This window comes from Vulpes lagopus, chromosome 12 (assembly GCF_018345385.1).
Source record: "Vulpes lagopus strain Blue_001 chromosome 12, ASM1834538v1, whole genome shotgun sequence".
Lineage (NCBI taxonomy): Eukaryota > Metazoa > Chordata > Mammalia > Carnivora > Canidae > Vulpes > Vulpes lagopus.
The window spans coordinates 18,836,707-18,858,669 of NC_054835.1; the positions used below are offsets into that span (position 1 = coordinate 18,836,707).

A 21,963-nucleotide genomic window follows, 5' to 3' on the forward strand; every position below is an offset into this window, starting at 1 on the left:
CTCTGGCTCCCTCCCTCCCTGTCCCCACCTCTTCCCTCCCTTCCTCAGGCATCACAGTGGAGACCGCATAGAGCCCAGTTCAGGGCTAGAAGCTAGCAGCCCTACCATGGCATTCCCCAGGCCCCTGCTGGTGCTAGCCCTGCTGGCATGGGTTGTTCTGGCTGACCAAGGTACAAGAGGGCGCTGGTGACTATTTGGGCCAGTGAAGGGTGGGCAATGGTGGTCTGGGCTTGGCCATGCCAACTGACACCTCCTCCCCACAGAATCATGCAAGGGCCGCTGCACAGAGGGCTTCAATGCTGACAGGAAGTGTCAGTGCGACGAGCTCTGCTCTTACTACCAGAGCTGCTGCGAGGACTACGTGGTCGAGTGCAAACCCCAAGGTGCGTCCAGAAGGGTTGGGTGGGCCTGGGGTCCCCTCTGCAGCTGGAGACTCACCACCACCCACTCTGCCTGCAGTGACTCGTGGGGATGTATTTGCTCTGCCAGAAGATGAGTATGGGGTCATTGACTATCATGAGGGGAACAGAGAACAGAGTGTCCTCACACAGCTGGAGAGTACCACCCTGAGCCCTGGCCTGCAGGCCCACTCTGAACAGCATCCTGCCCAGGTACCTATTCCGATCCCTGAGGAAGAGGCTCTAGGACCCGGGCAGGGGACCTTAGTGCTTGAGGCCCCTGATCAAGACATCTCTGAGTCCGCAGCAGAGGAGGAGCTATGTAGTGGGAAACCCTTTGATGCCTTCACTGACCTCAAGAATGGCTCCCTCTTCGCCTTCCGAGGTGATTCCAGGGGCAAGTCTTGGTGGGTCAGGGTCTGCCCCCGGAACATCCCCTCCCTCACACAGCCTCCTGCACTCTAGGGCAGTACTGTTATGAGCTGGATGAAAAGGCAGTGAGACCTGGGTACCCCAAGCTTATCCAAGATGTCTGGGGCATTGAGGGCCCCATTGATGCAGCCTTCACCCGCATCAACTGTCAGGGGAAGACCTATCTCTTCAAGGTACCAGGGCCAGGGGATGTGGGTCAGGGTCAGGGGTATCTAGGCAGGGGTTGAGGGCTGCTGTGCCCAGGACTAGGGTGGGCAAGAAGGCTGGATCCTGGCCTGTGGGCCCTGCTGGGCCTCTTGAGGATGGGGAAGCCCGAGGCTCCGGGTCCCCGGTGACAAGCCTAGAATTGGGACTGCTGCCTTGGGTGGGGCACTCTGCCTGTACCCAGTCAGCCACCTCCGCACTCCCTCCTCCTCCTTCCCTGCCCCTTAGGGTAGTCGGTACTGGCGCTTCGAGGATGGTGTTCTGGACCCAGATTACCCCCGCAACATCTCTGAAGGCTTCAAGGGCATTCCGGACAACGTGGACGCAGCCTTTGCTCTCCCTGCTCGCAGCTACAGTGGTCGGGAGCGGGTCTACTTCTTCAAGGGTATGAAGGGAGTGGGTGGGAGAAAGGCAGGCAGTGGGGCCGTCTAGGTTTGCCTGCACACTTCTGGAGGGGCAGAGTGGAATTGTGCTCACCCCCTGCCAGGAACTCCTATCTTCAGCAGGTTGGGGCTGCCTTTCCAGCCTTGCTCACATGCCTCCCCCCCATCCCACTTCCCCGCTCAGGGAGACAGTACTGGGAGTATGAGTTCCAGCAGCAGCCCAGTCAGGAGGAGTGTGAAGGCAGCTCCCTGTCCACAGTGTTTGAACACTTTGCCCTGCTGCAGAGGGACAGCTGGGAGACCTTCTTTGAGCTTCTCTTCTGGAACAGACCCTCTGGTATGGAAGGAGGGCAAATCTCACTTTCTCCCACTGGGATCCCCCAGGTAGGGGCAGGGCACAGCTGGCCAGAGGGGGCTGTGATTGCAGAGCTACAGATCAAAAGCTGTTTGCTCAGGCCAGACTTTGTTTCTGTTGACTTTTGTGGGGAGGTCCACCCAATCCCACATCTCGGACTTTGCCTAGCACAGCCAAGGGCACAGCTAGCAAGAGGAGGGGCTGTGGCTGAGGCAAGTGGGGAGGGAAGAGGTGAAGGAGGGCCAGGAGAAAGAGCACCAAAGAGGGAGTCAGAGGGCCTGGGCACTGTGCTCTGCCATGAGCTTGCTGTGTCCTTCGGCAAGGCACAGCCCATCATTGGGCACCAGATGAACTCTACATGTTCCCAAGACTCTCATTAACCCATTCCCTGCCACAGGTGGTGCTGGAGAGCCCGGGCTCATCAGCCAGGACTGGCCTGGTTTGCCTAGGCAGGTGGACGCAGCCATGGCTGGCCGCATCTACATCTCAGGGTCGGCACCCCGATCCTGGGTCAAGAAGCTGAATCCTAAGCGGCGCAACCGTAAACGCTACCGTTCACGCCGTAACCGTGGTCGAGGCCGTAGCCGGACCTCCCAGCGGCAATCCCGCTCAGCCTGGCTGTCCTGGTTCTCCAGTGAGGAGAGTGGCCTAGGCACCTACAACTATGATGACTACGACATGGACTGGCTTGTGCCGGCCACCTGTGAGCCCATCCAAAGTGTTTACTTCTTCTCAGAAGGTGGGAGCCTCTGCCATCCCCTGTAGCTGGTCTAGCTGGTCTTCCCTCCTCTCCTGTCCCTGGTCCTCATGGGCTGAACATGGCCCTTGGGTGGTGACTCCAGAAAGCCAGGATGTGAGCCCTTAAGCTGCATTTTGGATGTTCACCTACCCTTCCAGGAGAGACCTGGGTTTTCTTTCTTAGGGCAGGAATGGGCAGGGCCAGGCTGGCCCTCACACACCTTCTCCTGACCTCTCTTCCAGACAAGTACTACCGAGTCAACCTTCGCACACGGCGAGTGGACACAGTGAGCCCTCCTTACCCACGCTCCATCGCCCAGTACTGGCTAGGCTGCTGAACCCCCAGCCACCAGTAGGACTCTGAGCCTACACAGCTGATCCCTCCACTGCTTCCTCCTCAACTTCTTTCTCCCAGCCCAATAAAGATCCTATGCCCCTGAGTTTAAGACTACTGTCCTGACTGGAATGGACAGGCAGGAGACAGGGATCTGCTTGGGAAAAGGAGGGGAGGCTGAGCTGTCATGATGTCTTGGGGGAGGAGAGCATCCTTGTGTCCAGTCCATGTTGGGCTTAGGCCATCTCTGTGAATCCGAAAAGCTTTGGGCTGGGGAGGGCCTCATGAGTACTAGCCTGCCTCTTGAGCTAAGCAGCCCCTACCAACCTACCAACATTAACAGGAGCTTGAACCCCACTGATGATGACAGGAGCTGCTACCAAGTGCCCCTCCCTGCCCTGGGCTTTTTCGCCTCTTGGACTTGACTAAGGTCTTGGAGGAGAGAGAAGGGGCAGAGGGGGTGGGGTTTTAGTTCAGCTTTTCTGCCCATCCTGAGCCTGCAGTGTGGTTAGCCTAGGGAATTGGTGTGCTCCCCAAAACCTACCCCAAGGATGAGCCTTTCTTTGAGGCCTCCATCTTGGGTCTGGGGTGTGGAGCACTGAGGTTATGAGAAGGAAGGACAAGAACTCAAAGGAAATTCATATGCACCCATTTCTTAGAAGAGTGACTCAGAAGACTTACAAGGATGAATATTCGGTACAAACATCTAATCTTAGAACACCTTGATTGTACCTGTGGAATCTCTTCTGGTTCTAGGATCGTGGACTCTAAGGAGCCCATATGGGCTTTCAAGGGGCCATGGAGGAAGGGTAAGATGCAGACAGATCTCTAAAGCCCACCTGGGGCCAAGCTGGTGGTAATGTCTGCTCCCCAGCCCGGCTGAGGGCAAGGTGGTTGCAGTTCACCTGCCATTCCCTTGTCATCATCCTTATCCTGCCCAGCTTCACCAGCCTGCCCTTCAGCTGTGGCACAGGACTCTGCCTGTTCTCCCCTGCAGGCAGCCAGCACTAGGGCACTAAGGGCTCCAGAAGGCACAGGTAAAGCACGAGAGCATTCGAGAGAGGAATTGTTTTGGCTTCCTGGAGCAAGTCCAGGGAAGATCTTCACAAAATACAGGATTTCAGACACAGGCTGCCAGTTTGCAGTGTAAGGAGTGGGGACTCAGGCCAGCTTCCTTTATGAAGCTCTGGAGGAGCAGGGGCCATGGAAGTTTTGCCCCATTTATACCACCCAAGCCCCAAGATTGCCCCTGGTCTCCCCTTTCCTCTGGGATGGCTCTGCTCCCCTCCAGCTGGACTTGAAACGTCTCTCCTCCTGGAGGCGGGGCCAGTCCTCTGAGCAGGATAAAACCCATGAGGAGGGGTGTGGCGTGGGCACAGCCTTGGCATGGCCTTCTGGCTCCTCATTCTCTGCTAGCTTCATGGCCAGCCCTGTGGATGCACTCTCAACAGGTGATCTGGTGGGGACAGGGGGGCAGGGGGAGAACGTGGGGAAGGTGTGATGGGGGGAGGCTGCAGTGGGGGGAGGGGAGTAGGGGCTTCAGGGCCTGCTGGGGGGTTTTGAGTCTGGGATGGAGGCTCTCACAGGGAGTCCTGGCTTGACCTCCCTACTCTGGCCTACAGGCCATGCCAGTGGGCTGGGTTCCCACCGGAGAAAGCGGACTACCTTCAGCAGAGGGCAGCTGCTGGAGCTGGAACGGGTGTTTGCAGCATGGCCCTACCCTGACATTGGCACCCGTGAGCACCTGGCTCGGGTCACCTGCCTTCCTGAGGACAAGATACAGGTGAGCTTCCCTCAGGGTGGCGGTACTCTTGCTCAGCCCCCTATCTCTGAGTATCCTGCTTCCAGGTTTTGCTCTCCTGGTACCCGGGGGAGGGCGAGCTGGAGCCCAAAGAGATTCCTTTTTCCCTTACCAGGTGTGGTTCCAGAACCGCCGGGCCAAGAGAATCAAGAATAGGAAGGCAGGAGGCCTAAGCCCCAGGCCTGAACACACCCAGAGAGCCCATTCTCTTCCAGATACCCTCCAGCAGTCCCGGGAGCCCCCAACACTAGGCCAGCATCCGCCCTCCAACAACACGCCTCAGTGTGCCTCAATGTGTCGACAAGCTTCCTGCCCAGCTCCTGGCTTGGGTCCAGGGCAAGGTTGGGCAGGGGCTAAAGCTGTAGCCCCATGGGGACCAGCTGGAGCATCAGGGGTCCACCTTTCTTCAGAGCGAGCCACTACCCAGACCTCATTGGGCAGCTTATCGGACCTCATCTATGCCTCGGCCATTGTCACCAACCTGGACCACTCCTAATCTAAGTCTAGAACTTGTGAGACCACTCTTCTGGCTCTGCAGCCCACCCTGCCCCTTAGGACTGAACATATCAGAGATCCCCTGCCCCTCCTTTTACACAAGGAAGTTCTCTTATCGGAAGGAAGGTTAGCTCAGGGATCCCTCCCCTGTCTTCCAGGCCAGCCCAGAGTCACCAGGGCTGGGCTTTAGCATCCAGCGCCCTGCCTGTTGCCGTGGCAAAAGGTACCTTCAGAGAAATGAGGCGAGGGCCCTGTTTTCAACCTCTCAGGCCAGGCTTGGCCACCAGTTCTTCTTACCCCAGCTGACAATACCTCCTTCCTCTAAAGAATAGGCAGCCCCTCCTCACTTTCAGGCCATTGGCTAACTAACTGCTGAGTTAGGTGAGGAGAGCACTGAAACTCATTCCAGACTGTTAGGAACCAGCCCCCCTCTTCTGAACTATTCCCACCTAGACAAATTAATCAGAACCATGGATCTGAAGAGGAAGTCCTATCAAAGGAATAAAGTAGAAAGAGGAGCCCGGGGCTTATGTTCATTTAATTTTCACAGAGATCAGATTGGTTGCCCTCTGACCTGAGGCTGTGGAGACAACCTGACAGATTTAGCAGGGGGTGGGGGTATGCACTCTGGCAACATTGGGTTTTTGTATCACCATCATCTGTATTACCAACTAATCTCCAAATAAAACCCAAACTCTATACCTTAATCTGGATTGTTGTGTGCTGCAAACGAATAAGGACAAGCGCCGTTTGCTTTTGAAATGTATCTCCATCACCTAATCCCTAAATAGGGCCAGGTTCCACACAGATCCTGGGTGGGAGGCATTACCCAGGATTCTACTGGGATTAGTTAGAAGGATGGTTAATTGAAGGGCTTAGGGCTCTGGCTGACAGGCCCTAGAGAGATGGGAGGCTCTGCTGGCACGTTCTGCTCTTTCTTCCCACTGGTTCCAGGATGCTCCAGCTGCCTCTACTTCGGAGTTGCTCTGCTCCAAAAAAGCATGTAGTTTGCAATCAGTCTAGGGTATTCGAATCCTGGCTTTACTACGTAACCTTGCAACTCTCTGAAAGTATATGAGCCTGCAAAAAGGGGGTGATAATACTTGTCTTCTTTCCATTATGGGGATAAGAAGCAGTATTAAGTGAAAGGCTTCACGTGCTGTGACATATTATAAAAGCTCTCAATTCACCTGAGTTGCCTTTCATCTCCATACAATAGGCTAGGAGACTGGGAAGGCCCCAAACTTCTTGTTCCTTTGGCCTCCTGCCAAGCACCCCCCTTTTGCCCTGGGAAGTCCCAGGCCCAGACTGCGCTGGAAAAAAATATGGAGCATTGAGATATAGAGGAAGTAGCTGGGAGCAGAGTTCTCTGCGACAAGAACCGGAGAACAGACCGCCTGATTGCTATCTCCAACTTAGCCCCTGCACATGGAAAACACTTTGCACAGGAAAGATTTCCTTGGCAGGAACTAGGTCTTCTACCTCTTGATCTCCAGAAGCTGGCACAGTACTCGGCTCATAAAGGAGCTCTCAATAAGTGTTCAATGCCACAGAAGCCCATTGGCTTGTGAGTAGAGGCTTGGGATCAGGTAAGGACCCCATTCTAGTGAAAGGGGTGTGTGTGTGTGTGTGTGTGTGTGTGTGTGTGTGGAATGACTCCAATGTCAGGTGAGAGGATGCCCCGGGTCAGAAGCTGTTCGAGAGGCCTGTTCTTCATCTAACATTTACAAGTCTTCCAACCTTCCAATCCAGTTATCTGGGGGTATGTGAAAGCTTAAGGCTATAGGAGCAAGTAGTATAGCCATGAATCTCCACAAAAATTCAGTGTGGCTTTTAAACTCGGTCTTAAATGGTCTGGGTTGCTACAGACATTATAAAATGCCACCTGCACTTTTTCTCACAGTTGACATTTTTTTCAACATAGAAATTCTAAGATTTCTCAACAAAGTGATCTATGGTGGAACAGAAGGAATGAAAGCTTTCCTCTCTCTCATGTGCTGTCTAGAGAAGTTCAGGCTGGTTATGTATCAAGCAGAAACTGACAAACACTAGAACAAATGTCTACTGAACCAACAAGCATGTAATTTCTTTCTTTCTTTTTAAAAAGATTTATTTGTTTTAGAGAGAGACAGAAAGTGAGCAGGGCCAGGGCAGAGGGAGAGGGAGGGAGAGACTCAAGTAGACTCCCTGCTGAATGTGGCACCTGATTTGGGGCTCAGTTTCACAACCCATGAGATCATGACCTGAACTGAACTCATGATTCAGATGCTTAACTAACTGAGCCACCCAGGTGTCCCATGAGTATCCTGGGGGTGAGGGGGTCGGGGAGGAAGACCAAAGACCACAGGATTTCATAGTGTGAACAAATGGAAAGGAGTATACCATTACAAACAGACACTGAGGGATGCCTGGGTGGCTCAGTTCAGGGCGTGATCCTGAGGTCCTGGGATCGAGTCCCACATGGGGCTCCCTGAATGGAGCCTGATTCTCCCTCTGCCTCTCTCTCTCTCTCTCTCTCTCTCTCTCTCTCGGTGTGTCTCTCATGAATAAATAAAATCTTAAAAAAAAAAAAAAAAACAAAAAAAGAACTGAGGAATCTTTGGGCTTCTGTGTTGTCACAAGATTTGAAAGAAGAATACAGGGGATACAGTAAATATTTATTGGATAAATAACTATTGCTGATAGTTTTTAAGTACCTTTACACAGATTCTATCAGTATGCCTACTAATCTAAGTTCCTAGAAGTTTAACATTACACAGAATTTCAGACTTCAGAACAGAGAAGGAAAGATCATCTGATCTTTCTCAGCCTCAGTTTTGTCTTTGGGAAAAGGGGCCTAAAGCCATTTCCTCTTCCAACCTCCAGGATTGTTACAAAGACCAAAAGTAATCACATAAAGCAATTACTCAGCTGTGCACACTTAACAAACTATTTTTCGCACTCCCCTAAACTCAGACATTTTAAGAACCTACATAAAACCTACCCCATTAGGCTAACGGATAATACGTACATGTATTTATAATGTTACATATACATATTCATGTGTATGCTTATTCATATTCACATATACAGTTAAATCTGGAAACAGTCCATATCTACAAAGAACATCTCCCTTTATCAGCTGAGATAATCCACAGTAGGGATACTCTTCCCACCAACATATACAAGCACAGGAGATTTTCAATTAAAAGCAGACATACTGTTTTGCCATCTGAATTGTTTTCATTTTTGGAGGCAGAGCAAAGGGTGATGGAAAGGTGAGAAGTTTGAGGAGGGTTGGTGAGTGGAAGAGACAGGTAAAAGCATATAGAAAATCTGAAAAAGGCCAGGAGAGGATGAAGACCGAAACTAAGATTCTGGAAATGTGGCAGCTTAGTTCCCAATTTCACCATCCTTGTACCAACCTGTCCTTCTCTTATTTAATAACCTGTGATCAGTTCCTCTTCCCAAACAAACTAGAGAAAAGGAATCCTTTCTGCTTTTTTGGAGGTTACTGATCTAAATTACAGGTCTGTGTGAAGCATCTTTGAAGCAAGGATGACCATTGATTTGTGTACCTGGGGAGGTTCAAGACAGTATGGTCTACTTTGGGAAGACCTGGATTCCCTTTACTCCTGATAGAAAAAAAAAACCCCAGCTTTGGCAGTGCCGAGATGGACTAGAGAAGGCAGATGGGCACTGGGTTCAGGAGAAGGAACTGAAAGAGCAGTTCTTTTCTGAGTCTCTTTTCCTGCCCCTCTGGAAACTGACAGAGGACAGGGCTCCGGCAGGAACAGCCTTGGTACAGCTCTCTGACTAACCGGAGTTATGGACAAAGAGCCTGATAGGTTGACTCTGAGTCAGGCAGCTGGGAGCCTGAAGTCCCCCAAAACCTGCTCCAGACTTTGACAATGAACCATGAGTTAAAGCTCTCCCAACTCGCCTTCCATCGCCCGCACCATGACATACAGCTCGGCCAGGCCCACCACGGAGGCCACGATCAATGCAGCTAGTACTCGCTGGGGAGAGAGAGAGAGAACCAGGCTTAGGGGATGCAGGCCAGCATCCAGCTCTGCAGCCTCCAGCACTTCTAGAAAAGATGGGGGGAAGGGAAGAAAACCCAGCCCATAAATTGGGAGGAAGGGAAGAAAAGAGGATCTGGATTCTCTTTTGAGGTACCCACGACTGCAGGGCAGCTCAAATGTTCCTCTTGTTCGCTGCATAAATATTTAACATCTAACTTGTTCAAGGCACCTTCACATATGTCCTCCCTCTCCCACCAACACTCCCACCCAGGGCACCTTGCCCTGCCCAGTGCCTACTTACTGAGGCCATTTCTGTGAAGATATATTGACTTCCAAGGTAAGTGCAGACGAAGGCAGCTGCCACCGTGACAATAAAGTTGAAGATGGTGATGACCAGCGCTTTCACTGACCTCACTTCAGGGAAAAAGCCAAGGAAGAAACCTTTAGGTCAGCATCCTCCACAAGGCCCTCTTATATCAGGGCTACCTCCCCTATCAATTGGGTTTCCCTCATATGTCAAGCCTGAATAGCTCAGGTTTAAACCCAGGGCACTGGGGTGGGAAGAAGGGCTGTGACCAACCCCTCCCAGGGGAGAGGCTTACAGGGTGATTTCCCAGTACTTCACCTTGCTTTCCCAGGTCACTAAGAGTCCCACCATGCCTTGAATCCTGGGGAAAAGAAAACACAAATGATTCCAAATGGAAGCAGCTCAGAGGCAGTCCAGAGTATTCATTTGTCAATCCGGGCTCTGCTCTCTTTATTTCCCAAAACATTAACTCTGCCTTCTCGATGGATTCTGTTGTCTGGGACCAGCTGGATTTTTTTTTGTGGATCACAGATCAGACATTTCAGAGAAAGGACATAGGTTCCCAGTACCCACCCATTCCTCTTCTGCTCTAGGGCAGGAACATGCCACAGAATGACAGGGAGCCCTGTCAGAAGAAAGGCTCTAAGGCTTATCTCTAGCTCCACAACTTTTAAGAATCAGTCACCACCTGAGCCCTGAGTCTCAGTAAATGAGGTGGGAATATTAGGTTTGTATGCAGCACAGAACTTCTATGGTCCCTGATAGGTATAAAAACCAAGCTTCTGTGGTATTTTTTCCCCTCTGTACCTCTTCAGTGCAGGGCTCTGCTTGCAGGGGCTACTCAGTCCTTGTATTGAAGAACAGGCCCTTACCTGACAGGTGACATTGTATGTGATCCGCTTATATTCCTCATTGGCCAGCTGTATCTTAATCTTCTCCAAACGGGCAACTAGTTCTGGGTTCTGAGGCAGAAAAATCAAAGGAGAAGAATATTCCCAGCTTGCTAGAAAACCATGCCACAATCATTGGTTTCAGGGGGCAAAGCACTGCTAAGGGTGCCAAGAGACCCATGTACTAGTTCTGCCTCCCCTCCTTTGGAACCTGGTTTTTTTTTGGATCTACTTTCCAAGCTGTCAAGCCGGGAGGATGATATCCAGTTTCCCCACCCCAGCCCTCAAGGATTTAAAAGACAAACTTTTGAGCCCAAAGGCTGTTTCATAAATCTGAATGTACTGTGAATAAGTCTAATTTAGTCAACACCCCTTCTCACAAATATATCTTTTACATACCCGAGGAGGCTTCACAACCTCTGGGAGATAGATTTCACTGCCTTCTAGGAGCTCATGAAGGTATAATGTGGAACCTAGGAAGAAAAGATTTCCACAAACATAATGACCCGTAGAATTGAGCTTGAAGGATTAAGATCAGAAAAGGGCCTGGCCCTTCTGCTTTTTCCTATCAAAATAAAACATGGCTATTCCTAATTCATTTCGAAGCTCATTTTCAACTGAGAAGAATCAAGAACAATTCCACATAAATATCTCTTAGTGCACATAGCTGACTTTAAGTGTTAGCTCTCAATTATCTTGCTCACGTCACAGCTAACACGTAAGCCACTTAAGTTTACCTTTAGATTAAGTCATGCTGTGGCCACAATAGAACTGCCGTAAATAGATTTAAGTCACAGTGATGGTAAATGCTCAGAGAACAGTGTACTAGATGATCATTAAGGTATGTTTTAGTTCTTTTTTTTTTCTTCAAATATACATGTAACATTTATTCTAATTGACCGTATGCTGGATTGTAAAACAAGTCTCAACAGATTTCAATGAATTGAAATCATCACAGAGTTATGGTCTCTGTTCATAATGCAATTGAATCTGAAATCAATAACAGGCATAATGATAAATTTTCCATATGTTTAAACATTTAGAAATACATTTTAAAATAGTCCATGGGTCAAATATGAAGTTACAAAGGACTTTAGGAATGTCTTTGAACTGAATGATATAAAATATCAAAGTTTTTGTGTGTAGGTAAGTAACGAAGGAAAGCATCTTTAGACTGTCATAGTACAAAGTAATGAATTAAGTATCTTTGTCATCAAGTATGTTTTAGTTCTAATAGATGAGTGTTCTACCCTTTGTACCTCTGAATAGGCTATGTTAACTCTGGCAAAAGAGCTTACAAACTAGTTTGTCCTATTCCCTTCCTTTACAGTTAAGGGAACTGAGACCCAAGGAAAAGAAATGAATTCTCCAAGAGGACTTTGTGGCAGAGCTAGGACTAGCACTCAGATGCTACTCCCAGGTCAGGTCTTTCAATAGGGCTTTCCATCATCCTACGTGGAAGAAAAAAAAAAAAAAAAAGAAAAAGAGAAAAATAAAAAACCCTATCAGATTTGGCTTGCTTTTGAGATGGAAAGAAATCCAGATTTCCAAACAGGACAAGCTCACTATCCTACGTCATTTTCTAATGTGGCTTTTAAGAAATTGAACTTGTGCGGCGGTACCGGTTTAAAACTAGACCTCCTCAAAGGTCAGGCGGCCCGGAGTGGGCTGCGTAGTGAAGGGGAGACTCTCAAGAGAGCAGAAACGGCACAAGAAAATTCTGCCATCCCGAGAAAGCCCCATCCACGGAAGCTGTTAAGGGAGTGTATTGCCCTACGGTTTATGAGGTGACTCTTGGGGTTGGTTAGATGACCATTCCGCGGGTGACGGAGAGTGATGGCATTTTTCCCCCTCGTAACGATGCCAGAGGTGGGAGAAGACTCTGGAAAAAGGGAGGTGAGTCCGGGCTGGAGACTGGGGCTCACCCGTCTCTCTCAGGTACTGATGCAGATCTCGGATCAGGCGGAAGGGAACCAGGCGCGAGGGGCCACTGGGAAAATCACCGTCCTTGTGCTTCTCCCCCAGCACGGCTTCAAGTTCTGCACGCAGCTTCCGGGGCAGCTGCTCTGGCTCCAGCTCCCCACCGGGAGCCAAAGCGCGCACCAGCCGATCACCCGCAAGCAGGCAAGACGCCATGTCCACCGGACTTAGGGTCAGGTGACGCGGGGCCGGGACTTCCGCCCACCGCGCGCCGGAAGGAGCCTGCCGCTCGCGGGGCGGGCTGAGCCTGGCGGAGGGCCGAGGGGGCGGGGACGCGGCGCGGGGCAGTGTGGGGCGGGGGCAGAACGCCCGCGGCCGCGGCCTGGGCCCAGTGTCGGCCGCCGAGCGGGCGCTCCGCGGGACATGGCGGGCTGCGTGGCCCGGCGGGCCCTGGCCGTGGGCAGCCGCTGGTGGGCCCGCTCGCTAACCGGGGCTCGGGGGCCGAGGCCACTCTGTGTGGCAGGTGGAGCTGGGGCCTTCCCGCCAGCGGCGACAGCGACGACGCGGAGGCACCTCTCGTCCCGGTGAGGGACTGAGCGCGGGGCCCGTCCCTGGAGCCTGGGGAGCGTGTTCCGGCCAGCGAGGAGGCCGGGAGGCTCGGCCGGCGGAGGGTGACTGGGGTGCGACCCGGGAGAGGGTCCCGGCCGGCAGCCGACCCGCCCTGCCTGGGACGTGCGCCAGGAACAGAGAAGGGAGCGCGGCCCAGAGCCCCGGGTTACGCCGGGCTGGCCCTGAGCGGGAGCTAGTAACCCTCCCAGAGCGAATCCTGCCTCCCCAGATGGGGATCTCGAGCGCTGTTGCTAGTGGGCAGCCTTTTAATTAAACTTTAGGGCTCTGACGTGAACCCCAGCCCCGGGTTAGGACAAGGCCTCCCTCAGAAAGATGCTCGAAGTGGGAAACAGGACTTTTAGGAGGGCACTGCGTAGGGCCCAGGTTTCAGCGTGACCGTGGGGAGACTGGTTCTTAGTGTGTGACCTGGGGAGGGGGCTTGAGGTCACGGGGATGATGTGAGCATGGTCTCTAGCGATGGGACAGGCAGGTCAAACGGCCTGGAGGATCAAGTGAGAGGGAGCATAAGGTTCACATCTCCAAAAGGCTAAGAATAGCAGACCTTGGAAGGACCCCTAGAAAGAGCAGCCCTGTCCAGAGAGACCACTGAGAGAACTGACCTTTTTGGGGGGGCTGAAATTAGACACTGGTGTGGGGGAAAGATGGATGATAAGTATTTGTACCTTAAGACCCAAGGGAAATTTGATGTAAATCTGAACAAAAACTAGATTGGAAGACTACTAGGTGCAATGCGGGGAGTGCAGTAGGACATATGGTGATAATGGTTAAGCCCTTCAAGGGCAGGGTGAAGGCTGCAGTTTCTGGGCATAGACAGAGATGGAATTAGAACAAATGTTTTACACACTTGGCTCTGAGGGGGAACACAGGCTCATCAGACACAGGCATTGCTCCCAGAGAACCTACGGTCTCTAGTGGAGATGAGACATGGGCACAAATAGCAGAAATGCAAGGTGGGAAGGGCAGTTAAAATGCTGTGGGAGGTCAGGAAAGAAACAGGCAAGAGGTACAAATAAGCAGGGTGCGAGGGCATGATATGAGGAATGCTGAGAGTGAAGAGAGAAGAAAGTGATGTGGGAGCCGTCAGACATAACACAGAAACCGAGGCAGGGCCTGTGGCTAGATCTCAAAGAGGAAAAGATGGGAACTGGAGTGGTGGTTTGGCAGGACCCTTCCCTGCTTCACCTCTGCCCCACGGCTTGGGCCTTTCTCTGCTGTCACTGCCTGGCCCCTCGGTATCCTAGTAGCTTTTTCTGATGGGCTAGGTACCATTACCTCCTCAGCCTTTCAGTTGCTTGTTCTTTTCCTTCCTAACCAGAAACCGACCCGAGGGCAAAGTTTTGGAGACGGTTGGTGTATTTGAGGTGCCAAAACAGAATGGAAAATATGAGACCGGGCAGGTGAGTGCTGGGCTGGGTCATTTTTCATTTTCAGGATATGCCCTGCATCTTGAAAGGGTCAGCTTCGGTCATAGGCTCGAATGTTATAGTTTTCTGCCTTGGTGTTCAGTGCCAGACCAGAATCACAGATTTTTTAAGATGGGGTTTCTGTTTTCCTGGATCTGAATCCTTTTCATGTATCAAAGGGTTCTCTTTCTAAGTTAGCGTGGACAGAGATAATTTGAACCAAAGGAAGGAGAGCCGGATTGTTGAATCCTATAATTTAGTGGAAGGTGGGAAGCCAGTGAAGGGAGCTTTCAGAAAAGCAAAGCTTTGGATGCCTGGGTGGCTCAGTGGTTGTGAGCATCTGCCTTCAGCTCAGGGCGTGGTCCCAGAGTCCCATGATTGAGTTCCACAATGGGCTCCTCACAGGGAGCCTGCTTCTCCCTCTGCCTGTGTCTCTGCTTCTTTCTGTGTATCTCTCATGAATAAATAAATGAAATCTTTAAAAAAAAAAAAAAAAAGAAAGAAAGAAAAGCAAACCTTTGGGGGTGACTGGGAGGCTCAAGCAGTTAAATGTCCAACTCTAGATTTTGGCTCAGGGCATGATCTCAGGGTCCTGGGACCGAGCCCCACGTCTGACTCTGGGCTAGGTGTGGAGCCTGCTATAGATTGTCTCTCTCCCTTACCTCTCTCGCTCCCCTTGCTCCCTCTCTAAAGAAAATAAAAGAAAGAAAGAAAAAAAGAAAAGCAAACTCTTGATTCTTTGTCATAGTTGAACTGATTGCAGTGTAATATAAGCTGTGGGTGTGAGATTCTTGTTTTCGTATCAGCTTTGTGCGAGATCCACTGAGATAGATTTAGGCCCCTTGTAAGTAAGGACTTTTTGTTTACTCAGCTTCCCGCTTGAATGCCTGCAATGGACCAGGTGTTGTGCATTGAACTTGACTCAGAAAGCAATGCCTTCGTAGAGCTGGCAGTCTAGAGAGGAAGTCTAGATGGAGTCTGTGGCTAAGCATTATGCTGAGTGGAGGGGAGGTCAGGGAAGGCTTCCTAGAGCCCTAAGCTATGGTCTAAAGGATCAGTAGAAGTCAGCCAGGTAAAGAGGAGGTAAGAGTGTCCTGAAGCTGGTGAGGGTAGATCACAGAGTTCAAGGGAAAGATTGGCAAGATCTTGTGCTGGGATTATAGCCACCTGTGCCGCTTAGCGGTCTGAGTCCCACCTGGAAGGACTTGTGGACGTGGACTGCTTCCTCACTGAGGCTCTCTTTCCTCCTAGCTCTTCCTTCATAGTGTTTTTGGCTACCGAGGTGTCGTCCTGTTTCCCTGGCAGGCCAGACTATATGACCGGGATGTGGCTTCTGCAGCTCCAGAGAAGTAAGTACCCCTGTCATTGCACCTCGCAGTACCCCCAGGAGGAGGCCTGACTCATGGTCAACATACGTAATTGGGGTCCCTGGGGTGAATTCAACATTCTCCTGGGCCATGGAAATAGTCCCAGGGTACTTCCCTGACACCATGGAGATAAAAGTGCTGAGTGCCAGGGACAGTCTTAAGTCAGAGGGTCCCTGTAGGCCTCCCCAGGATGCTTTCCCAACCTGTTCTCTATTTGCATTATAAGTCACCCAAAAAGCATTGAGGGACTAATTTTCTTGATTTTTTTGTTGTTCAGTTAGAACCTTTCTTTCGATCTCTTACACAAGTACATTAAAAAAGAAAAGGCCGGGGCAGCCCCGGTGGCTCAGCGGTTTAGTGCCACCTTCAGCCCAGGGCCTGATCCTGGAGACCCAGGATCGAGTCCCATGTTGGGCTCCCTGCATGGAGCCTGCTTCTCCCTCTGCCTGTGTCTCTGCTTCTCTCTCTTTCTGTGTCTCTCATGAATAAATAAATAAAATCCTTTAAAAAAAAAAAAGGCCTAGTTCCATTAAGTAATCATAGACATCCCCATGGATGTGAGAAGAGTGGGGTGCTTGGGGCTCCATGGATGGAGCCAAGGCCAAGGGCAATTTGACTTTCTCAGCACGGTCCCCTTCTTCCAAGAAGCAGCCAGCGAGTAAGACAAATGGTGACTTTGAGCCATGGGCCCTCCGCATTCCCTTATTGGCCTCTGGTTGGGGAGGGGCTGAGCCTGGGTGTTGCTGAGCAGCTGCTGCTGAAACCCCTTCAGAGCTGGCATTAACTAGTCTGTTGGGGGTAAGGAGGTGGTAGGGAGCGAGGTCAGGCACTACTTCTGTTTCTCTTCGGGTGATATTGGGCTTCTTCTCTTACCCTGTAGAGCAGAGAATCCTGCTGGCCATGGTTCTAAGGAGGTGAAAGGCAAAACTCACACTTACTATCAGGTGCTGATTGATGCCCGAGACTGTCCACATATAGTAAGTAAGCAAGATGGCTGGGCCAGGGGTTTCTCTCCATGGGAAAGGCCTGAACAGAGAGAGGGAGGATGGTCCCAGAGAGCCTGGATCAGCACTGGGCCCACGTTCTCAGGACTGGATAGTGACTAAGAAAATCTCTGACTTGCTTCTTGCCTTAGTCTCAGAGATCTCAGACAGAAGCTGTGACTTTCTTGGCTAACCATGATGACAGCCGGGCCCTTTACGCCATCCCAGGTGAGTAATGAGCATCTGAATATGCCTATTGATGAGAGGTCTGGTGGGTCTCAATGAGAAGATTTTGATGCCTCTAATCTGCTAGGAAGGATGAGACAAGCTGAGAGTGATGGTACCAGGCTCATCCAACCTTGAGACAAGGCCAGGAATTGTGTTTCTTTTTCTTTCTTTTTTTAAGATTTATCCATCATTTATGATAGACATGGAGAGGCAGAGACACAGACAGAGGGAGAAGCAGGCTCCACGCCAGGAGCCCGATGCGGGACCCGATCCTGGGACTCCAGGATCGCGCCCTGGGCCAAAGGCAGGCGCTAAACCGCTGAGCCACCCAGGGATTCCCCTGGAATTGTGTTTCTTCTCAGCCTTGTTCCTCCCTTTTTCCTGTGTGAGTTTCACTGCCTCTTTTCCTCCCTGTGCCAGGCCTGGACTATGTCAGCCACGAAGACATCCTCCCCTATACCTCTACCGATCAGGTTCCCATCCAGCATGAGCTGTTTGAAAGATTTCTTCTGTATGACCAGACAAAAGGTGAGTTTTCTCAAGAAGGGAAGCTGGAGCAAGAGGGCCCTTTCTTCAAAGATAGTGTTATAGAAGTAACTTCAAAGCTCCCTATCCACAACCTTATTCGACGTCCCATTAGACCTATCGGGTGGGTGGCTGTTATCTCTTCCTCATAGACATGGAAGCTGAGGCTCAGGGATGATAAGAAGGGACTCAAGGTTGCTAGTGAGTGGCAAGGTCAGGGTTACAATAGGGTCAGAAAACCTGAGCTCCTCACTCCTAGCCCATTTCTCTTCCTAGGATGTCACATATAACTCCTCAGGGCTTATTCTTGGTGGCCTCGTGCCTTCTTCCAGACTGTGCATTTGCTTCATGTTTGGGTCCCTCGTTTCCCCAGCCAGCCCTGGGGAGTGTTCTCTAGGAGGGGCAGTTGGAGAACCCCTGGGGTTGGGCCTGACTGATTAGTCCTTTCTTGCCTCAGCACCCCCTTTTGTGGCCCGGGAGACACTACGGGCCTGGCAAGAGAAGAACCACCCCTGGCTGGAGCTCTCTGATGTTCACCGGGAGACAACAGAGAACATTCGTGTCACTGTCATCCCCTTCTACATGGGCATGAGGGTGTGTATGTACCTGGCCTGGGCCCCTTCCCCCAGGGGTAGGCCCCCAGGTTTTCTGTGCTGTTCCCAGTGTGACTGCTTGAGTGGGTTCCAGATTTAAACTGTGTGCCCCGTGGTTCTGCTTCCCAGGGCTGCACATATGGGGCAGACACTGGGACCTAGAGCAGCAGGTAAATCCTCAAGTTCTGGGATGGAGTCCTCCAGGCTGACTCTTCCTTCTGTTCTGGTTCAGGGGATTCCTGTTTATGAAGAGTATACACATACTTGTTTAAATCTCTATAGGCTGATCTTCACACTTTATATGCATTAGTTAGATGTTTATTGAACTATTTCTTGCCTGGCTGTGAGCTTCAAATAAAAATGAAACCGTGTCCCTGCCTTACAGGAGCTCATGGTAGTGGGAGAGGTTACCACATCAAGTATTGTCATGGTGTTGGGCTATGGAAGGGCCGATGAGGAGGGCAGTGCCCTGGGCCAGCAGTGATTGCAGGAGTTGGGGGCAGCAGCTAGCTGGATGACTGGGGAGAAAGGGAAGGGCCTTGTGGCTGACTTCCGTTGGCATCCAGCTCTGTTGGTGATCTTGATAGGATAAGGAGGAGGGAGGCCAGGGACGAGGCCAGGGGAGGCTGTCTTCTCTTGGGTTTGTTGGCTGTAGTCCACTCTCCATCCCACACGTAACAGCATTGTTCTGTCTCTGTAACCTTCCTGGAACACACCTACTCAGTTGGAGAACTGTTGATTAGAACAGACGTTTCTGCCCTCTGGGACTTAAATTCTTTGTTTTTTTCCCCAGGAAGCCCAGAATTCCCACGTCTACTGGGTGAGTGTGTGCCTGGGGGGATAGGATGGGGGTACAGGTTAGGAGGGTGGTGGTGGGGGTTGGAGTTTGCCTCTGGCGCAGGGTGAGGGGGTGGGGCTGTGCACTGCAGGTTGTCTGACTTTGTTGCCTTTTGCTTTCCTAGAATACTGGGTGGGGTGTTCTTTTTCAGCTGTGAACTCTCTCTCAGTATTTCCTAGAATACTGGCCTGAGGTGTTCTTTTTCAGCTGTGAACTCTCTCCTCCACTCCTCACAGTGGCGCTACTGTATCCGCTTAGAGAACCTCGATAGTGATGTGGTGCAGCTCCGGGAGCGACACTGGAGAATATTCAGTTTATCTGGCACCTTGGAGACAGTGAGAGGCCGAGGAGTGGTGGGCAGGGTAAGCATCATCAGACCAATAATGCCTACTTTCTGTTCCTTCCCAGCAGGCCTGGGGGCTGAGTGCCTGCTCTCCTCCTCTGTGGCTAGGTACAGAGGCAGTGTGTGAATGTGTTGGGCTGTTTTGGGTGACACCTTACAACACCACCATGAGATAGTTTTCTTACTACCTGATTCACAGATGAAGAGAGAGGTTGTGAAGTGAATAACTGGCCCATGGTCGTGTGGCTGGTAGTGGAAGGGCCTGGATATGAATCCAAGGGAGTCTGACATCAAAGCTTATGTAGAGGTCTTATTGCCAGCACAGAGCCTTACTAAAAATAACCCCACTCATCCCATCGCTTCTGGTTGTCATTCTTCTGCCTCTTTACATACTTGCATCCTCTGCTAGTCCACAGAGATCTGATTTTGCAAATCTTGCACTACCCAACTCTGTCTCTTGAGAAATAAAGTCACAAGAAATGGCCAGGGGCCACATTTAACATCCGTTTTTCCATGTTAGCAGGGAGTTGGGAAGCAGGGTGGGATATTGAGAATAGGGCTTTGGAGTGAGATAGTCTGGTTTTGAATGCCAGCTATGTGTGGTTTACTCACCACATAACTTTGGGCCAGTTTAACCAAAAATCTCAGTTTTTTTCCTGATAAAATGGGGGTCACACCTATTACCTCGTAATTACTAGGAGGTTTAAGTCAGCAGAGGTTACAGAGCACCACCGTGGTGCCTGGCATCTAGGCACTCAGTGAATGGACTCTGGAAGGGGTATTTACAGAGGAGGTCCTATGCCTAGCATCTTTGCCCCATGCCCACAGATGTTAAGTCTGAGGTTCTCTTTCCCAGAATCAGAATAAAAGGCCCAGGTCAATGGCTATGCCGTGGGAGGTGGTACTGGAAGGCAGTCATTGTGGGAGGCCTAAGGGGCATCCTCCTGATGCTCTGGCAGTCAACATGTGGCCTGGGGTACAGGAAGCTTGTCTGGCCATACCGATTTTGCCTGAACCCTTACAGGAACCAGTGTTATCCAAGGAGCAGCCCGCATTCCAGTACAGCAGCCATGTCTCCCTGCAAGCTTCCAGCGGGCATATGTGGTAAGTGAGTACGGGCAGGGGACAGGGCTACCTCCACCCCGCAGACACAGCCGCAGGTCAGAAAAGTGAGAGCTCGTAGTTTGTGGTTAATTCAGGGCCAGGTTACATCTTGAGATGCAGCCTTATTTGCTCTTGATTGTTGCATGGGACTTGTCTAATTTTTTTCTACCTGTTTTCTAGTTCCCTGTAATTTCACGGACTGAGGACTTAGGCCTAAGAGGTCTGGTGGTTTGATGCTGCACTGAGTTGCCCATGGAGGGCAACTTTTTTTCCCGGTGGTTCACTCTTTAACCTGATAGTATAGTTGGGTAGCTTATGCAGTATGCATCTAAGGGCCAGAATCAGGACAGCTGCGTTTCCTCTTTTCATGTAGGGCCAGAAAGGGCTCTGAGGTTTCTGGACCAGCGTTATTCTGACATGAGCTGGGCCAAAGAGAGCCCATCCTGCCTCATCCACTGTGTTCAGTTCTGGAGCTGAGGGCCTATGGCTCTCAAGAGCCTCAGTAAGGCCTCAGCCCTCGCTCCCTCTAACCCAGCTTCTCTCTAACCCACAGGGGCACATTCCGCTTTGAGAGGCCTGATGGCTCCCACTTTGATGTCCGTATCCCTCCCTTCTCCCTGGAAAGCAATAAAGATGAGAAAACACCACCTTCAGGCCTTCACTGGTAGGCCAGCTGAGGCCTGAGTGCCTAGGCTCAGCCCCTGAAGAACAGCTCTCATCCCACAATTGCTGCAGAACTCTCTCTCCACCATGGGCCACAGTGGGTCTTTTTATCATTTGCGCCATTTGATTGTGGGGTTCTTTTTCAGTGCGTGGGTGTAATCGTTTCCTCCAGAAGACCTGTGTAGGACTCCTCCAAGGCTGGCTTCCCCTGTAAGCCCTGGCTACACTGTGTTCCAGTAAAGCTTTCCACCAGGAATTCTATGTTCAGCTGCCACAGGCCTGGGGTTTCCTGGCCTGTCACACAAGTTGTTTGGAATATGAGGTTTGGTCAATAAACCAGTGCACACTTGGCCACCCTCGCCATTTCTGCCCCCCCCCCCCCCCCGGGGCCTCAGGCTCCCCTTTTGGTGTAGTTGGGGCCCTTGGTTGCTTTCCTTTGCTGCCTTTCCAGGAAACTGCCCCATCTACTAGAGTATGTATCTGTTTCTTTCTCTCCTGAGGCTGGGGCTTGGCTGGATGTCTTCTGGGGTCATCATGCCTCTCAGCCAGTGGGTTGGGGGCTAGACTGGACTCGTTCTTTATCCTCTGCTAAGTGCAGAGCAGGAGGCCAGCAGCAGGCTCAGGCTCTCAGCACTGGCTAACCATTGACATCGTTGGCCTCACTGGGCCTGGGAAGGAGTGAGGCAAGCCCTTCAAGTTCCCTGGAATAGCTTGCCAGCCCTGAGCCTCCACACCGAAAATGCAGAAACTCAGCCAAGGAGCTTTAGTTACGTATGGACGGTGACTGAGCCAAGCTACTTTCTGAGCTGCTTGCAGATCTCCAAGAGCCAGAGATGAAATGTGCTGCATTTTCCCGAGTCTTAGGATTCCTGCTTCCCTACTACCATAGTGATTGTTAAAGAGATCGTTTTATTCTTAATATTAAATCTCAGTTCCAGCCCTCATTAGTGTCGTCCTTAATCCTCCACCAGGGGGAGCCCGGGTTGCAGGGCAACTGAGTGCAATAGGATTTATGATTCTGGGAG

At 51.2% G+C, this 21,963-nt stretch overlaps 4 protein-coding genes across 5 annotated transcripts; 3 read left to right on the forward strand and 1 right to left on the reverse strand.

Moving 5' to 3' along the window:
• The first annotated feature begins 6 nt into the window (after nucleotides 1-6).
• Nucleotides 7-2,950, forward strand: VTN (vitronectin). Its single transcript, XM_041724400.1, has 8 exons — nucleotides 7-170; nucleotides 264-383; nucleotides 460-783; nucleotides 864-1,003; nucleotides 1,263-1,419; nucleotides 1,602-1,754; nucleotides 2,170-2,511; nucleotides 2,754-2,950. The coding sequence occupies exons 1-8, from the start codon at nucleotides 107-109 to the stop codon at nucleotides 2,846-2,848; spliced, it is 1,395 nt and encodes a 464-aa protein (XP_041580334.1). The 5' UTR covers nucleotides 7-106; the 3' UTR covers nucleotides 2,849-2,950.
• Nucleotides 2,951-3,097: 147 nt separating this feature from the next.
• SEBOX (SEBOX homeobox) lies at nucleotides 3,098-5,844 on the forward strand. Of its 2 annotated transcripts, XM_041724404.1 has the most exons (3): nucleotides 3,098-4,295; nucleotides 4,467-4,627; nucleotides 4,761-5,844. In XM_041724404.1, exons 1-3 carry the CDS (start codon nucleotides 4,265-4,267, stop codon nucleotides 5,139-5,141), a joined length of 573 nt encoding a protein of 190 aa, XP_041580338.1. In that variant the 5' UTR covers nucleotides 3,098-4,264; the 3' UTR covers nucleotides 5,142-5,844. The 2 variants fall into 2 exon arrangements, with proteins under 2 accessions (XP_041580338.1, XP_041580337.1); XM_041724403.1 differs by lacking the exon at nucleotides 3,098-4,295 and having other exon boundaries at nucleotides 4,305-4,627.
• Nucleotides 5,845-7,788: 1,944 nt separating this feature from the next.
• TMEM199 (transmembrane protein 199) lies at nucleotides 7,789-12,503 on the reverse strand. The gene is made up of 6 exons (XM_041724402.1): nucleotides 12,267-12,503; nucleotides 10,741-10,814; nucleotides 10,324-10,413; nucleotides 9,770-9,812; nucleotides 9,446-9,558; nucleotides 7,789-9,138 (listed from the first exon to the last, which is right to left on the reverse strand). Exons 1-6 carry the CDS (start codon nucleotides 12,475-12,477, stop codon nucleotides 9,043-9,045), a joined length of 627 nt encoding a protein of 208 aa, XP_041580336.1. The 5' UTR covers nucleotides 12,478-12,503; the 3' UTR covers nucleotides 7,789-9,042.
• Nucleotides 12,504-12,603: 100 nt separating this feature from the next.
• On the forward strand, nucleotides 12,604-21,882 carry POLDIP2 (DNA polymerase delta interacting protein 2). Its single transcript, XM_041724425.1, has 11 exons — nucleotides 12,604-12,845; nucleotides 14,207-14,288; nucleotides 15,546-15,643; nucleotides 16,542-16,638; nucleotides 16,797-16,872; nucleotides 17,293-17,400; nucleotides 17,855-17,991; nucleotides 18,784-18,810; nucleotides 19,065-19,190; nucleotides 20,196-20,275; nucleotides 20,829-21,882. Exons 1-11 carry the CDS (start codon nucleotides 12,685-12,687, stop codon nucleotides 20,941-20,943), a joined length of 1,107 nt encoding a protein of 368 aa, XP_041580359.1. The 5' UTR covers nucleotides 12,604-12,684; the 3' UTR covers nucleotides 20,944-21,882.
• Nucleotides 21,883-21,963: the final 81 nt, after the last annotated feature.

Bases quoted from the DNA above. Each gene is read 5' to 3' on its own strand.
- POLDIP2 (XM_041724425.1), top strand. From the start codon at position 12,685: ATGGCGGGCTGCGTGGCCCGGCGGGCCCTGGCCGTGGGCAGCCGCTGG. The intron at 17,992-18,783 runs GTGTGTATGTAC...TTTTTTCCCCAG, and splicing joins CCTTCTACATGGGCATGAGG to GAAGCCCAGAATTCCCACGT. The intron at 18,811-19,064 runs GTGAGTGTGTGC...CACTCCTCACAG, and splicing joins AGAATTCCCACGTCTACTGG to TGGCGCTACTGTATCCGCTT.
- VTN (XM_041724400.1), top strand. From the start codon at position 107: ATGGCATTCCCCAGGCCCCTGCTGGTGCTAGCCCTGCTGGCATGGGTT. The intron at 1,004-1,262 runs GTACCAGGGCCA...CCTGCCCCTTAG, and splicing joins GGAAGACCTATCTCTTCAAG to GGTAGTCGGTACTGGCGCTT. The intron at 1,420-1,601 runs GTATGAAGGGAG...TTCCCCGCTCAG, and splicing joins GCGGGTCTACTTCTTCAAGG to GGAGACAGTACTGGGAGTAT.
- TMEM199 (XM_041724402.1), bottom strand. From the start codon at position 12,477: ATGGCGTCTTGCCTGCTTGCGGGTGATCGGCTGGTGCGCGCTTTGGCT. The intron at 9,559-9,769 runs GTGAAGTACTGG...TTTTCCCTGAAG, and splicing joins TAGTGACCTGGGAAAGCAAG to TGAGGTCAGTGAAAGCGCTG. The intron at 9,139-9,445 runs GTAAGTAGGCAC...CTCTCTCCCCAG, and splicing joins TCTTCACAGAAATGGCCTCA to CGAGTACTAGCTGCATTGAT.
- SEBOX (XM_041724403.1), top strand. From the start codon at position 4,415: ATGGAGGCTCTCACAGGGAGTCCTGGCTTGACCTCCCTACTCTGGCCT. The intron at 4,628-4,760 runs GTGAGCTTCCCT...TTCCCTTACCAG, and splicing joins TTCCTGAGGACAAGATACAG to GTGTGGTTCCAGAACCGCCG.